Consider the following 18,107-nt stretch of genomic DNA (forward strand, 5'->3'; position numbering starts at 1 on the left):
ATCAATCTCACTCCAGATTAAGTCAAATACTCCCTCTCTCCCATGCCACACTATTCCTAATACATAATTCCATGAAAACAATTTTTCGACTCTTTCATGGTAGTCTATTTCCACATGCTTTCTCACTAGATTGTGAACAACTTTATTTTTTTGTAAAGGTTTTTTTTTTGTGTTTGTTTTTTTTTCACGAGAGAGGGAGAGCACGAGCAGGGGGAGGGGCAGAGGCAGAGGGAGAGAATTCACAAGCAGATTCCCCACTGAGTGCAGAGCATGATGTGGGGCTTGGTCTCACGACTCTGAGATCATGACCTGAGCTGAAACCAAGAGTCAGATGCCCAATCCACTGAGCCACTCAGGCACCCCTCAACCATCAAATGAAAAAACCTTTTAAATACTGTTTGAAAAATGTGGACAGGGTAGCTACACTAAAATAAACAAAGATATATGGCCTATTTCCATTACAATATGCCTCTAATTAATCTAACTATAGATATTAGCATTTTAATAAATTACTTCAAGAAGTCTTTCTCAAGGAATATAGGAGCTCAAAACTTATTCCCTTACTCAATCTTATCCCTAATTTGTTTATAAAGGAAAAAAGGCAGAAATGTTTTTTAAAAATACAATATAATTTACTAAATACCATACAGCAGATAGACAGAATTCAATTTCCCTAAACTCTTTCTTGCATGTTTTCTTGTCCAAAACAAAACAGATGTTAAGGACTGTTAATCTACAGAGAACTCCCTAAATGAGTCTTACTTCCTAAGTCATTCATCATGAAATCCTGTATTCACGAGCTAATTAATGACAATCTCCAATTCTGAGGGGCTCTTTTAAAGAACCATATACTGAAGAGGATAGAATATGCCCTCAATAACATTTTAATGACTACATCAAATAAAATGCAAATGGTTCAAGGGGAGGTTCCAAAAAGAAAATTAGGACAGACTAGTAAAGCTCTCCCTTACAAAAAGATAAATGCAGAAATTCCACTTTTTTAAGGAAATTAAAATCCTTTGTAAAATTTGAACCTATTAAAAAAGGTTGATGTGTCAAGCAACTTTTAGCAACATGATCAACTAATTCTCTTTTAAGCTTTTGGATCACTGGACCAATTTCTTCAGCCATGCTTGCCTCTTGTAACTCTTGGCAAACAACATTATCAGACATTACCATACCTAGGGTGGAGGTGATAGAACAGGATCCTAGTGAATTAGTATCCCCTGTTCACCTTCCATTCTAAACATGGGAAATGTGGATTCCATTATTAAAAGACATGCATCTTATACATAAATTCCATCACCAAATTGCCTACTAAGATATACCCCCCACTTTCCTTTCCAACCAATAGATATAAAAGTTGTTTTAAATGTAAGCAATCACAGGTGGTTAGTTTTAACTTTTTATTAAGAAACTAAAGCAAAACGACAGAATTTCAAAAAATTAAAATACAGAATTCTAATTTTAATTCTAAACAAATATGAAATCTACACCAAAAACTAAATCAGTTTATCAGTATTTAAGAATAAAGGGGAATGGCTAAAATGCATTCACAGTCATCATTTCTTCCTTATTAGCTTCAGATTTATATCCCTTTCCTTCGTGCTTCCCTTCAACAGGATACAGAATTTCTTCCTATCTACCTTTTGTTATAGTCTGTAACCTCAGAGCAGCTTTAGTCAGCCTACGTAATTCTTTCTCTGTTCCTTCAGCAAATATGTGAGCACCTGCCTATTGGGCTCTGATGATGAGGGCATAAATGTAAGTCCGTCAGAGATCCTGTCCTAAGATGTTTAGAGGAGATAAGACACCAACAAATAATAAAAATAAATAAATTTATACAAGGTATAAAGTAATATAGCATGAGTTAAGTATAAATATAAAAATAGGGAAATTTCAAGGAAGAAAAGATCATATCCAGCTAGAGAAATTAGGGATGCTTTATGAGTGTAGTATTTGGATTGGTTATGGGCTGTTCCTTCCAGGAGGGTATAAGAGGGGTCCTAATGATGATGGTGTTGATTTCCAGAAAGTAATCTTTAAAACTCTTTACATTTCTAGTTCTTCAAAACTGTTCATTTTTTTAAAAAGGTGAAAAAATATTCATATTATAGTCTATATAAACAGCAGTTTGGGGACTTAAATAAAAAGTTAATTGTAATGCCTATTATATGGTTTAGGGCTGTTATTTTTGCAACTCTCTTTCCCAGGTCAAATCATATCTAAAAAGCAGAAGATGCTTCATCACTGAGCCATGACTTTAAGTATTCAACTGGGCAAAACCCACTTGCTTTAGAAGCTTTGTAAAATCTATACCTAAACTTATATAAGAAAGAAGATGAAATAAATGGCTTTTAATATTCAAGTCAGATAATGAAAAAAATAATGGTTAACTATGAAATAATATATTAACCACAGAACTCCTTGTATGAAAAGTTTTAATGAATTATGAGCCATTGGCCATTACAGACTTTCAGCCTCAATTTTTCTTTCCTATGTAGAACCAGATAATTAAAACAGACTATCTCAAGTATGACAGAAGACCATAGTATGAATAATAGTATTGTTTGTTTACACATCTGCATGCTTTGCTGAAGTTAAGAACCAAAGAGAATGCTCCCAGTTTCCCAAGTCAACAAGATAAACTCAATTACACATTTTTCTTTCCTGATCATAGTTCTAGCTAAAATACAACCAATACTACTTTGCCTTTCAATAGCACATTTTATCCATCATACAAATATTTTTTCTATTATTTTCTCCTTTACCTTCAATATGCTTGTGAGGTAGTGAAGGGAGGGAGCAAAGATTTTTTTTTTTTTTTAATTTTGCAGATGAGAAGACTTAAGGTGAATTTAAAACTCAAACTTAGCAGCATACTGAAATCACCTAGGAAGTTTTAAAAAATCCTTATGATCATGTCGTATCCCAGACCAACATCAGAATTTTAGGGTATGGGACCCCAGGAACAATATTTTTCAAAATGCACACGACTCCAAAGCACAGCTAAGTTTGAGAACTATTGGTCTAGATGATTTATACTTAACCTTCAGGTGCTGCTGTCTTCTACCTGAATACTCTCTCAGCACCAATGAAAGAGATTCCTTTTCCTTAAACATTGTTAACAATTTAATATTCTCTGTACAACTACTATTGGTCTCCAGTAATAAAATAATTTATCAGGTTATAAGTGAAGGCTCTTCATTCCCCTGATGCTCATTCTAAGTATGAACCTTCATTTTATAAAATTTGCAAATAGCATATTAGAGAATTTAAGTCTTTGAGATAAGAATGGCTTTTTGTTCAATATTGACACAATTATTTGATTCTAGGTTCAGTGTGCAATAACCACGTGTTTCTGTTTTCCATTCAGCACCTTCAAAACTTTGTTACAAATGAGTATTAAATGAATATTACACTAATAAAACAAAACGAAAATTATAAGCAAAACTCTCAGCAAATGCTCTTAGAATTGGCTATATCACACCCTGAAAAAAAACAATAAAGTACATAAGGGACTTTATTGTTGTATCATTTATCAACCTTCATCCTAAACCTCTTTTCTTCAATTTTTAAACTTTGCCAAATTGAGTTGTTCTACACCAAGAAAAATCAATTTCTGTAGCAGCTATATTCTCTAACACTTTTAACATATAATTTCACTATGTACTATTAAATATGGTTTCCAGGAGGTTTCTTCTTGACGTGTATATTGAAAAGATCATTAACAGAGTTCACCTTTAAGCAACATACCAAATACGCAATAAAAATTTGTGAACCTGTCAGGTGGCAAAAATAAATCTTTGCTCATCACTGAAATCCTGTTTCATAAAAGTATTGATAATCTTAACTCTTGAGGAGCAAGCCGAAAACCCCAGCAAGCTGCTTATTGTCCCTAACTTGATTAGATTTAAAACAAAATTACACACAGCAGTAAGCTGAAAAGCAAAGAACCACCTGCCTTAGCCAAGTCTTATCGCAAAGATGTATCTGAAACCATACAGTTATACTTTCATACAGAAAGATATTTGTTTCTCTTACAACAAAAGAAAATCTCAGTTCGTGTATGTTAGATTGTTAATTCGAGAATATTAGTGAAATCGGATTTTGAGTCAAACTAAGAAGAGGATTAATGTCAAGCTCTTCTACAAGGAAATCTTCAAAGTATTGCCAACCTGAAGTTTTCAGCGCAAGGTATTTTATTTCAAGTCCCATGGGGGCAATTATCTATAATGAGATTAAGAACATTCTTAACCTGGGTTCAGGCTGGCACTGTTTCAGATGGGTGAGTAAACATTTCTTGATAACCCCAACGAAGAGTTTGAGGCTTAGATTTGTTGCCATGATGTAAACAATATAAAATTTAAAAAAAAATTGTAGTATCTACAGCATTATAAAGTTACAAAATAAAAGGACCATTCATTCTTTTCTGAAGGTCTGTGACTAACAGCTTTCATATTTGAGGCCTATAAGAGCAAATGGCAATGTTCTGTATTATTATGAGATACTTTCTCAAAGGGCCAAAAAATAAAACCGACACTATAAGATGCACATTATTATTATTACTACTGACATCTGTATGATTAGAAATAGATTTGCCTTCCCTCAATCTTAAACCAGGAGATCGAGGGGTCTATACAATAATTTTGATTGTTAAAAGAAAAAATAGTAGACTGTAACAGCTATGGAAACTATAAACCAAATTAATGTAAAAATGAGCCAATACAACACATCTCCTCTTAAAATCCTCTTCTTTGTAGTTACCTAATTTTCCCTAAATGTTAATGTAATTTTGTACCATGTAGTGGTTTTTAAGAAATTGAACTAGAACAAAGCAACCCCTTTGTCCTTTTTTTAAGTTTTTTTACACACTTATTATACATACAACTTTTAAAATAGCTGCACAATTTTACATCTCACTGTTAGAGAAGTGCAGTCCAGGCAGACCATGCTTCTCAATATATTAAAAATATTAAATAAAACCCAACCAGTTTCATACTTTTCTAATAGTCAAGCTGGCTGGAAAAAAGGGTCTGGAGAAAAAACAGGCAGTTGTAAAACAGGATCAGTCTTTCTTCACAAACACACTACTTAAAAATCTTGCTATTTCCTTATCTTATCCCTTTATAGCATCTCTAAAATCTCACCTTAAAAGTTGGTAATGACACATTGCTAACTTAGAGACAAAATCTGTTGCAACATGCATATGTCTACTGCCCACTCAACCAACTGCAACCCTGAGGATTTTTCTGGCCCAGTACAAAGAGGAAACACTAAGATAATCTCTGCCATAGAGTTGCTTCTCCAGTTAACAATTTCATGTGTTTTTCAGGATGTTTCTTGGGCATGCATGTATGACACTGTCACTTCATGATTCTACTTTCCACAAGTAGGTATCTCCTCCATTCTGTCTTTCATCCCAAGAAAGCCACTGTCATCCATCCAAAGGTTTTCCAAGGTAAACCAAAGTCACTTCTGTGTTGCCATATACAGCAGAAACTGCTGGATATAAGCAGACTTTTGGAAGTCCTCTAAAGGCAACCCCCAGGAACTCATATCCACGTTCAAAAGCTAAAGTCTTATCTTCCATGTCTAAGATGACGCGGATTCTTTCTCCTATCTGTAAACAAACAACAAAATAAGGTTAGAAGGAAACTCACCAAAAAGGCATAGCTAGAATAATATACAAATCAACAAGTTGAAAATATTAAGAATATATATCTTAAAAATTATCTGGAAAAATGATCAGAGAAGTTTTCTGGTCAGGGAGTAACATCTAGAAGAAACAAGATATATCAACTTCATCACAAATGCTTATTTTGATAAGTATTTTTTAAGATGGGATCTACATTTAATACCAAAAATTTAAATGCTCCCCCTGAACAGTTCCCAGATTTTATTTACTCTTCGTTTAAAGGCTTTTCTTAGGAAGTTTACTACTAAAATCTGTAACTTGGTACATTTCACACACACACACACACACACACACACACACAAAAGTTATCTAAATAAACTTTTCAAATTATTCTAGTATTGTACAACAGAATATTATTCAGCCATAAAAAAGAAATATAATTTTGATACATGCTACAACATGGATGATCCTTGAAAACATTATGATAAGTGATGAACTGAGCCAGACACAAAAAGATAAATATGTATGATTCCATTTATATGAAGCACCTGCAATATTCAAGTTGTAGAGTCAGAAAATGGAATATAGGTTGCCAGAGGCTACAGGAAGGGACACAGATGGAAAGTTATTGTTTAATGAGCACAGAGTTTATGTTGGGGAAGACAAAAAAGTCTATAGATAGTGGTGATGGATACACACATTGTATTAATGCCATTGTATTGTACACTTACAATAGTTAAAACAATAAATAATGCTGTGTATATTTTATCATAATAAAAAGTTACCATAATAAAAAACACATAACATCTAAAGTTTACAAGCAGTTCTAAATATACTGTGGAACTTATATAATCATGAGGAGCCAAATCTGACTATAGATTCTGACTAATAATAAGCTTATTAGTCATTTTATAGGCCACTGCTCTGAAATACCAGTTATAAAAACAGCAGCACTGATTGTTAAACTAAAGCAGAAGCACAATATACCCAGCCTTTTTCCCACATGGAAAAGTGGGAAAGCAGACAAATAAGGATATTTTATTTTTACAATTTGCATTTACAAAAGGTTGTTTCACCTATACACTTGGAGGCAGAAAGTCCTAACATTTGCAGTCAAAAATCAGAATTTAATATTTCCCAATTATGTCAATTCCTGCTGTTGCTGTTACTTTTCTTTGTTGTATTTAAGTAACTGTAAACATATTCTTCTTTCTTCCCTTTGCCCAACTCATAGATTAACTCATAGATTGTACCCCATTTTATGGACCTAAAAACATCCTAATCACCATCACCACTATTGCCACCAACAAAACAAACAATAAAAATGAAAAGTGAGTATTTTGCTTGGTATTCATTCTGTAGTTTATTTGTATTATCTCATTTAATTCTCCCATCTATCCTAATATTTGTCCCTATTTTACATAAGATGGAAACTAAGATGACAGAACCATTCCTGGTGAAATTTGCAAGTCTGCTTCACCACTGATTGATTGAGTGTATAGCAAACACACAACACAGGGAGCAGAAATCAGAAGTCTCACTAGCTTTAGGTGTCAGAGGGCAAAACTTGAGAGATGGCAGAGCACCCAGAAACTTAGAGGAGGAACTCCATAAGCAAACAGAACCACAAAGATGATGAGCCCCAAATCCGAGAATAAACTGCCCAAATCATTGTGTGATCACTGTCTTACATAGACAAAGAGGAAATCCCCACAGAATCAGGCTGGAAAAGTAACGGCTAGAAGTCAAACACCTCTATCCCCCAACCAAAACAAACAAACAAACCTGAACAAAGACCTAGCTGCTATACACCATGGTGGAGACAGAGTTTAGTCTGAAGACTCCAGGCAACTTAACTGCCTACTAGAACATCTATACTTTTCGGAAAAACAGTGATTTCTAAAAACAAAACATTCCAGTATTACTACTACATATTATCTATAATTTCCAATTTTCAATTTAAATAATTGACTGGATGGGACACCTGGGGGGCTTAGTTGGTTAAGCATCTGCCCTTGGCTCAGGTCATGATCCCAGTATCCTGGGATTAAGTCCTACATCCAGCTCCTTACTCAGCAGGGGGCCTGTTTCTCCCTCTGCCTGCACTGCCTATAGCTTTCCGTGCTCTGCTCTCTCTCCGACAAATAAATAAAAATCTTTTTAAAAAAATAAAATAAAATGTTTTAATAAAATAAAATCTTTTTTAAAATTCCAAAAATAAAAAAATAAAACTGACTGGATAGGAAAAGAAACAGAAAAGTATAATCTATACTCTGAGGAAAAAAAGCAGTCAATAGAAACTTATTTGGCAGACAAAGAATTCAAAGTAGCTATTATAAATATGTGCAAAGAATTAAAGCAAAATCTAAACTGATAAATGGACAGAGATTCTCGTAGAGAAATGGAAACTACAAAAAAGAACCAAACAAAAATTTTAGAGCTCTAGGGTAAAATAACCAAAATTCACTAGACTGGCTTAGTAGAAAAATCGATACAGTAAGGAGAATGAATCTATGAACTTGAAGATGGAGTAACAGAAATTATCTAATCCAAAAAACAAAGAGAAAAAGATTTTTTTAAACAAGAACACAGCTTCAGTGATAGAAAGACAAAGACAACATCAAACAGCCCAACAACTACATTAAATGTAAATGGGTTAAACATTCAGATCAAAAGACAGAGATTATGAGATTGGGATAGATTTAAAAGACACAATTAAAAAAAAAAAAAAGACCCAATTATATGCCCTCTAGGAGACCCATTTTAAACACAAAGACAGATTGAAAGTAAAAGAATAGAGAAAGAGAGATACCTTGCAATAGTAAGCATAAGAAAGTTGAAGTTGCTATATTAACTTAAATATTATAATTTATATATTTATAATATATATTAAAATATATAATATATAAATATATATTAAAATAGACTTAAAAACAAAAAGTAATGAAATCTCCAACTATACTTGCTAATTTACCTATTCCTTCTTTCAGTTCTGTAAGTTTTTGTTTCATGCGTTTTGGAGATCTGTTATTAGGTGCATATATGTTTACACAGTTGTTGTATCCCCCTATATGATTAACTCTTTTATCATTATGAAATGACTCTAATAATATTCCTTATCTTTAAGTCTATAAATCCTTAAAACTTCCAATTTCTTTTTTTTTAAGATTTTATTTATTTATTTGACAGAAAGAGATCACAAGCAGGCAGAGAAGCAGGCAGAGAGAGAGGAGGAAGCAGGCTCCCCACTGAGCAGAGAGCCCAAAGTTGGGCTCGATCCCAGGACCCTGAGACCATGACCTGAGACGAAGGCAGAGGCCTTAACCCACTGAGCCACCCAGGTGCCCCAAAACTTCCAATTTCTTGTCAGATTACAGTGTTTTAAACTCAGCTGGCCGTATGGTAATCATATGGCTTTTTACAAATAAGAATATAATTTTGACCCCAGAATCAAGTGAGTATGGCATAAGGCTAGGATGAAAAGAATAGGGGCGCCTGGGTGGCTCAGTGGGTTAAGCCTCTGCCTTTGGGTCAGGTCATGATCCCTGGGATTGAGCCCCACATCGGGCTTGGCAGGGAGCGTGCTTCCTCTCTCTCTCTGCCTGCCTCTCTGCCTACTTGTGATCTTTGTCTGTCAGATAAATAAATAAAACCTTAAAAAAAGAAAAGAAAAAAAATGCAGTAGTTTGCCTGAATTTGCCTGTCTTATAGAAATCATTGACACCTCAAGAGGCTTTGAATCCAAAAATTAATGAATAGCAGAGGGTATGTGTGTGCATGTGCATGGTGCATTTGTGGGAGTAAGAAGTCTAGAAAAAGGAGATTTGGATGTGCCATGATATATGAAAGATGACAATCTAGATAGAGCACAAGTTGGGAAACTATGGTCATTGGGCCAAATCTGCCTGCAGCCCATAAATAAGGTTTTACTGGAACACAGTTATGCTCACTCATTTACATATCATCTATGGCTGTTTTTGTACTATAAAAACAAAACTGAACAGCTGTGACAGAGACCAAATGGACTGCAATTCCTGAACTATTTACTACCCACCCTGTACAGAAAAAGTTTGTCAACTCCTAACTTAGAACAAAGATAAGATTGCTCAAGGTCAAATATGTATCAGGAAACAAATATGGAAATACTAAAAGATTATTAGAGTAGCAAAGAAAGGCCAATTACACTATTTTTAAGTTGTCAAAGCTACTATATAAAACTTTGTAAATTTAAAACAAATCAAGGCATGATTTGACAAAGGACCAGAACTGAGAAAATAACCCAGTTTCTTACCTGATATTTTGGTGCATTGTTGCATTGTGGAAAACTGCCATTGACTTCTCCGTTATGCAGTAGATTATTGTCCACCAGATTCCAGCCCCAGCTCTGGTCATCACTACCCAGTAATGCCACATAACCTTGGCACTGCATGGGGGCCCGTTTTGTGGCAATTCCAATCACTGCCACAGTGCCCAGAGGGCCTTCCCACCATACTTCCCATGCATGGCGGCCCTCACTGAAACCAATCTTGGTCCTTGCACCATCAGTACTCTGGGCAATGGGGTTTCGATGTAAAGTAAAGCCATTTTTCTTAATGTAGACATTCCTGGAGCAGTCATTAGTGCTGAAGGCATGCTGGAAAGCACGTACCTGAAAACATGAAAAACAGACCAAAGGAACAGAAATTTGATTTTTCTTAAACATTAAAAAGTACCCAAACTTTAGGGATGCTTGGGTGGCTCAGTAAGCCTCCAACTTTTGATCTCAGGGTCGTGAGATTTACCCCTGGGTTGGGTTCCATGATAGGGGTGGAGACTGCTTAGATTCTCTCTCTCCCTCACCCTCTGCCCCTTCCCATGCCCCCCCCAACTCCTGTGTGCTCTCTATCTTAAAAAAAAAAAAAAAGGTACCAAGCTTTAGGCTCCATGTTTTTAAACAATAAAGTGATATATATATATATATATATATGACACATATATATATATACATATACACACACACACGTATTTTTTAAAATCACATTGTCTCATTATTGATCAAAATTCTGAACAGTAGTTTAGTTTCTCCAAATCAATTTCTTAAAATATCTAAAGTTATATGCAAGAATCCTTATATTTTAGAGATAATGCTGAAATGTTTATGGATGACGGTATCTCAGAATTGCTTTGAAATATCTAGGACTAGCAAAGGAAAGTGGGTGGGGTAAACATGAAAACAGACTGTCCATGAATTAATCACTGGTAAAGCTTGGTGGTAGGTTTGGGAGGTTCTTTAAACTATTTTCTCTAGTCTTGTTTATATTTAGTATTTTATATCAAAAAGTTAAGGGATGTATAATTTTCATATTGGCAATACTGTCATAAAAAATATTTTAACAGAGAACTTAGTCATAGCAGCTCTAAAGTTTATGAAAAATTTTAATAACCACAAACAAGGTTAGATCCTCAGCTCCCTTGCCAATTATTACTCACATATTGAGACAGCACCACTCTCATTTTACCAAATCAAATAACCCCATAAATAGCACCTAATTTCAAACACTAGCGTTTATAAGGAAATAGTCAATACGAATAGCTATCACTGATAGGACAGATTAGTTGACCTGCACTAACCAGTTTTTTAAGCTTCCAAAACCCTGTACAAAAATTTCTACTCTGTACAAATAGTAAACACTTCCCATGCTTTAGTAATTTAAAGTTTTTGATTTGGGAGAGGGAGAAAAAAAGTGTTTGCTTTGTATGTTTGCTGAAATTCTTTCTTTACTTTATTCAAACTACCTCAAAGCAGCCAAAGGTTGGGGCCTATTGCTTTAGTTAACCTAAGCCACCAACTCCAGAATCAAAGATTTCATTATGAGGGGCCTCAAAAAGACCTAGTGCAACACAGGGATGAGGACACAGACCTAAAACTCAACAGCTAGTTAGAGCAAGAACCCCAAAGAGAAGTCAGGTATCTCTTCATCCAGTGTTCAGTTACTATTAGCCAGTACCTCACTGCTTCACTGTTACACTGAAGACCAGAGACAAAAAACAAACAAAACCCCTGCTTGATTTAGGAGGCTATCATACTGAAATATTTCTTTTTTTTTTTTTTTTTTTAGATTTTATTTATTTATTTGACAGAGAGAGAGATCACAAGTCGGCGGAGAGTCAGGCAGAGAGAGAGAGAGAGAGAAGCAGGCTCCCGCTGAGCAAAGAGCCCGATGTGGGGCTCGATCCCAGGACACTGAGATCATGACCTGAGCCGAAGGCAGCGGCTTAATCCACTGAGCCACCCAGGCGCCCCCATACTGAAATATTTCTAAATTCTTTCCTATCTGTTCCTACTTTTAAGCACATTAAAAAAATCAGAACATAAGATTAAATGGGAGAGTAAAATGTCCCCAATATATTAAGTATTAAAAAACTCAAGAGGGTTTAACAACTAAAATATAAAATACTTTATAAAATCTTTATTATAAAATTTTTAACATACTTACCTATGTCTATTCCCCAATTCTTATAAATACTAATTGCTTTTTCTCTATGCTTCTTCTCTTTGTCACAGAGACATTGTTGACAGCCACTTCTTCAGATTTCTGACTTCTTCCTACTACTCTGGACTGATCTTTCTTCACTGTACTCTTTTCTGGTGGCCATCCTACTTCTGCCCCCTAAAACTCTCCAGAACTCAGTCCTTAACTCTCTTCCTAATTTCTTTCCAGACCTAGTTTTCTAAAAGAGCACCTTTATTACATTCCATCCCAGTTCAATAACCACAGATGGTTCCATACTAACTACCATATTAACTGTGAATTTTTCTTCCTGGTTTTCAAAGCCCTTCAGGTATGGTTCTTCCTACTTCCCTTTCTAACTTCACTCTGTAATATACCTGCTTTCCTTCTCAAACACATCCTATATCCTCTAAGACGAGATCTAGTCTTGCCACCTATATGAAGGTAGTCTAACTGGAACCATCCAATCCCCAATTTCTCTCTCCTAAGTTCTTATCCATCATAGTTGGCACCATACAACATTTAAGTCTGTATCCAACCTGGGATGTCTGGGTGGCTCAGGAGGTTAAGCGTCTGCCTTAGGTCATGACCCCAGCCTCCTTGGATCAAGTCCCACATTAGGCTCCTTCCTCAGTGGGGAGCCTGCCTCTCCCCCTGCTTGTGCATGCTCTCTCTCTCTGACAAATAAAATCTTAAAAACAAACAAACAGGGCACCTAGATAGCTCAGTGGGTTAAGCCTCTGCCTTCGGTTCAGGTCATGATCTCAGGGTCCTGATCGAGTCCCGCATCGGGCTCTCTCCTTGGCAGGGAGCCTGCTTCCTCCTCTCTCTCTCCACCTACTTGTGATCTCCGTCAAATGAATAAATAAAATCTTTAAAAAAATTTTTCTAAAACAAACAAACAAGAAGTCTGTATCCAACCCAACTACTTGATTCCAGTAAAAAATATATTGAAAAACAACAGGAAAACACTAATCTTACTAAATTGTCCAACTTCTCTCAGCCTAGAACAGAAGGGCATGTTAAGGAACACTATGGGAATGAAATCTGCAAAGTCCAGATTGAGGGAAACAGAGTAAACAACCTGATTTCTTCAACAGATAAGTTGAAGTTGCAGGAATGGAAGTTAGGAAAGAAGGAGGCAGAATCTGTTGGCTAAAATAGCCTTTAAGACAACTGCCTTTGGCTCAGGTCATGATTCTGGAGTCCCAGGCTTAAGTCCCGCATCAGGCTTCCTGATTGACCAGGAGTCTGCTTCTCCCTTTGACCCTCCCTGCTCTCATGCTCTCTCTCATTCTCTCTCAAATAAATAAAATCTTTTATAAATGAATGAATGAAATAAAATAGCCTTAAGAAATATATCAACTGTTTGCCATGAGAACCTTATATAGATCTTGATTAAATAAACTTAAAATTAAAATTATAGCATTTGACATTTCTGAAACAATTGGAAATTTTAACAATTTGGTTACATTAAGGAATTATTAATTTCCTTATACTTCATTGATATTGACATTGTTACTGTGTTAAGTGTCCTTATCTTTTCAATACTTTTTGATAATTTTTCTTTTATTTATATCCTTATAGTTAAGATAATTTTTCATCTGAAAAATTCAGATGAAATGGAAAAATAAATACACAAATTAATAAATAAAAAACAATCCATAGTTCCTTTCTCACAGTCTAATGCACAACCTAAATTTTACATTAAAACAAACAATTTTAGGGGCGCCTGGGTGGCTCAGTGGGTTAAGCCACTGCCTTCGGCTCGGGTCATGATCTCAGGGTCCTGGGATCGAGTCCTGCGACGGGCTCTCTGCTCAGCGGGGAGCCTGCTTCCTCCTCTCTCTCTCTCTGCCTGCCTCTCTGCCTGCTTGTGATCTCTCTCTGTCAAATAAATAAATAAAATCTTTAAAAAAAAAAACAATTTTAAGACGTACTTTAGGATCTAGGTCTAAAAATTAGAGAATATATTATAGTTAGCTGCTAAGTATGACTGAAATAATTGTTGTTCCCTGATGACATACAAAATATGAACTTTTTAAAAAAAGGATTTTTATTTATTTGACAGAAAGAATCACAAGTAGGCAGGGAGGCAGGCAGAGAGAGAGGGGTAAGGAGGCTCCCCACCAAGCAAAGAGTTTGATGTGGGGCTAGATCCCAAGACCCTGGGATCATGACCCGAGCTGAAGGCAGAAGCTTTAACCCACTGCGCCACCCAGGTAGCCTAAAATATGAACTTTTAAAAAGAAGACAAATCTTAAATAGACTGGAAATTCCAAATACTTTTGAGTTTTATGCTATCCTATGCCTATTCCCATCCTCCTCTTAGCTGGACAGGCTCCCTGGAAATCCTATGACTTTATCTTTCTTCTTCTTCATCTCATTCACTCCCAGTCAGCTGTCCACTTATGTGCATTTGTTCTCTGTGATAGCTCTCCCAGACATCCTCTTCTCCGCTCTGCGTATTAGTTCCGTTGTTCCGTTCTTAAGGACCTCTGGTACAGGTACTAACCCCTGTTCTGTCCAATTCATCTTATGGCCTAGTTCTTCTAAACCACAGCTCTTGTCACTCCTCTGTGCAAACTTCTATGGTTTAAAATGGGAGAATAAAGCCCAAACTATACAATGAAGCCGATATGCCAAGAACATCCATAGTATATCTAGTCTCAACATACCTTTATAATTATACTCCCACTTCTTCAATTCAGTCTCCCTAAACCCTTTTATATCTCTAGTCTTTCCTCTAAGCTCCAAATTGTAACAGCTGCCTATCTGAAATCTCTCAGCTGTCTCAAAAACACTGTAAATTCTACTCTACAAAAATTGAACTCAGGCTATTCCTCCTAAATCTAGCCCAGGTGATTCCCATAATTATATAATCGAGATATCTAGAAGTCATTCTTGGCACCTCCCTCTCCCTCACCCCTATTTCAAATCTATTGCCAAGTCCTGTAGATTTTACTTTCTAAATATTTCCTACATTTCTCCCCATCTCCTACACTACCCACTTCCTAACTGATCTACCCATATTTCTAAGGTCCTCCTCCAATCTGTTCTCTATACTGAAGTCAGAAATAACCTCTTAAAAATGCAAAAAAAAAAAAAAATCACACCAATCTCCACACTCCTAACCCCCTCTTGCTTACAATTCAAAATGGCTTCCCTATAGTTTGGCCTCAACCCACCTCTTTCATTTTCTCTAAAACCTGTCTCACCTTTGCTCTCCATGATGCAGCCACACTGATGCGTTTTCTACCCCTCATACTCATCAAGTTTCCTCCTGGAAGGCTCTTTTCTCTCCCCTTGGCCTTACTGTTCAGATTTTACTTCATGCATTGTATCCTCAGAGAAAGCCTTCCTTGACCTCCCTACCTTGGTCAAATCCTCCATTACTGACATTCAGAGTACTATGTACTTCTCCTTCACAGTACCTACCACAGATGCAATTTTATAACTGTATGATGATTTTATTAATTATCTATCTCCCCACTCCCCACTAAACTGTAAGCTCCAAAAAGTAAGGCATCCATAAAGTTTTGGGTCTGTTTTTATTCCACCGCATTTGCAAAACTGAGCACAGTGCCTGGCACTCACGTTTTTTAAAATAAAAACATACACTCTACAAATCCTTTGCTTTCCTCTTGTCCTGCTTTGCTCAGGGTATTTCTTCTTAGTAAAATGTTCAAATCCTATCTTTAAAATTCAGCTCAAATATAATCCTAACCTCAAAACTTCTCCAAGCCTCCACTCAACTTGTACATCTTTCCTTTCACTGAAGTTCTAGTGTGTGTGAATATATATATTTCCAGTATTTATAATAACTCTAACAAGAGTAATTTCTATCATGTGTTATTTCTATACATTTTTCTTCTCTCCTTGACTGAGGACTTCCTTACTAGGCTATCTGACTTCTTTTGAATTAATCTTTTAATTCTCAAGACATGCAAGAAAAGTTCTGCAACATCTGAATGAACATATGATTAGTACTAGTTTACAATACCTACCATGAGTGTGGTAGAAAGACACACGAAGTGTTTAAAAACCTAAAAAACCTAAAATACCTCTGTAAGAATACAAAAAACACGTAACATAGGCTGCATACAAGAAAGGAAACTAAACTGGGTGGCTGGTGCAACATGCAAAACATGCAAAAGAAGACATTTTGCTGATATTATTTTGCTTCTTTTGCATGTTGGCTCACATGAACACATTACCTAACACATACTGGACTCCTGTAAATAGATACATTACAGACCAATTACAAAAAGGTCTTGTTGAAAATAAGTTAAAAACAATAAGGTTTATTTTAAAAAAAGCTAAATAAAATGTATGAAGCCTATCTGTTTTCAGGCAAAGCAGGACAAAACTGCCATGTTCTGCGCTCTACTACATAAATTACAACTAGTATCCACTAAGCATCCACCATGTACAAATATTGTCCTAATAAATTAACGTTATTTCACTTAATAAAAATTTGATAGTTGACATACATAATGGCAATATTCCTTATTGTATTAAATGAAAATTTCCTTTATTACATAAGAATAAATTTTACATCTATTTCATAAAGAAAAAAATTTACTTCTTACTCTGACTCCCCTCCTTGGCAGTCTAGTTTGAAAAGTGGTATATACCCTTTTTAGTTATTAATGTATTTTTTTATGTTTACCACATTCTAGGGCAGGCTTCATCCTCTCTCATATTTGCTCCCAGTAACTGCTGTACTGAACAGTTATCTATCCAACTGAATACAAGCTCCAGGCCTTTGTTTATATTGCCTGAAGAATCTTCTCAGCCCTGCCATAACCTGTTACTTGAAATTTTCACTTGTATATGAACAAGGCAGGAGTATGCACAAGAAACTAGGAGGCAAAAAGGCAGCAAAACCGGTATCAGCACATTAGATGACAAATGGAACAGAAAAGGCATACCATCAAGGTGGAACTATGAAAAAGTTGGCAGAGAAGTAGCCAAATAGTGAGACAAGGCAGGATTAGGACAGTTAAGTGGTGCCCATGGGGGAGAAAGGGATGTTCTGTTAAAGCCTGTATCTTGAAACCTAGTAGAATGCCTACGACCACATAGAAAGTTTACGACCACAGTAGAATGTCTAGGACCACTCTCATAAGCCCGAAACATAATGGAGGGAATTAGAGAACTTGGGAGAAAATGGGGGGGGGGGACAGTTAAAAATCATAGTCTGGAAAAGGTGAGGTGAATGTGGGGAGAAAGCAAACATCTTAGAAACTAAGCCGGTGTTAAGACAGCCGAGATGACCTCATAAAAAACAAGATAAGAGTACTGAAAGGTACAAAAATGGAGGGGGGGTGGCCTGCCTTTTGGGGAGAAGACTGTGGAAAGTGGAATGAGTGATGGGAACCAGGAATTGCAAACTATCTGGTCCTTTAAAAAGTACATCATGGAAGTGGGGTACGTTAAGGAGCAGAACTTCAAAGAGAAGAGGATCTTTATGGAGGGGGGAGGTGAGGTAAGGTATTGACTGCAGCCGCGCAAAGGCGGGATGGTGAGGCGAGGAGTCTGAGTCAGAGCTTAGATGAGCAGCACTGAGACTGAGCGCGGCGCAGAGAAGCGGGACTGGGGGCAGCGGCGTGGCCCGGGGCTCCCTCACCTTGGCCTTGTAGCTGGGCAGGTTGCAGAGGATGTCCGTGCGTAGAGCCTCTTCTGCCAGGCTGCGGGCGCAAAGGCTCCGCCACACCTCGCTGTTCTCATCACCGTGCAGGCAGCGGTACCAGTGCTTGCACACCAGGGCGCAGCTTCGCAGCTCGGACAGCTCCAGGTAGGAAAACACCAATTCCAGCACCCGGCTAGGCAGCCGGCCCCCTGCCCCCGCAGACCCTGAGCCCGAACCGCCGACCGCGCCGCCGCCGCCGCTACAGCCAGCCCCGCCGGAGGCTCCCCCAGGCCCCGGGGCTGGCGCCGCCATCGCCTCACCAGCCGGCCCAAGGGCCGCCGCT

General features: G+C 36.9%; 1 protein-coding gene across 1 annotated transcript; it reads right to left on the reverse strand.

The window, feature by feature from the left end:
• Positions 1 to 2,424: 2,424 nt before the first annotated feature.
• FBXO45 (F-box protein 45) lies at positions 2,425 to 18,076 on the reverse strand (the record flags this gene model as incomplete). Its single annotated transcript, XM_082700444.1, has 3 exons — positions 2,425 to 5,623; positions 9,930 to 10,286; positions 17,762 to 18,076. The coding sequence occupies 3 exons, from the start codon at positions 18,074 to 18,076 to the stop codon at positions 5,438 to 5,440; spliced, it is 858 nt and encodes a 285-aa protein (XP_082556570.1). The 3' UTR covers positions 2,425 to 5,437.
• Positions 18,077 to 18,107: the final 31 nt, after the last annotated feature.

Source organism: Mustela nivalis, assembly GCF_964662115.1.
Source record: "Mustela nivalis genome assembly, chromosome: 1".
Taxonomy (NCBI): Eukaryota; Metazoa; Chordata; class Mammalia; order Carnivora; family Mustelidae; genus Mustela; species Mustela nivalis.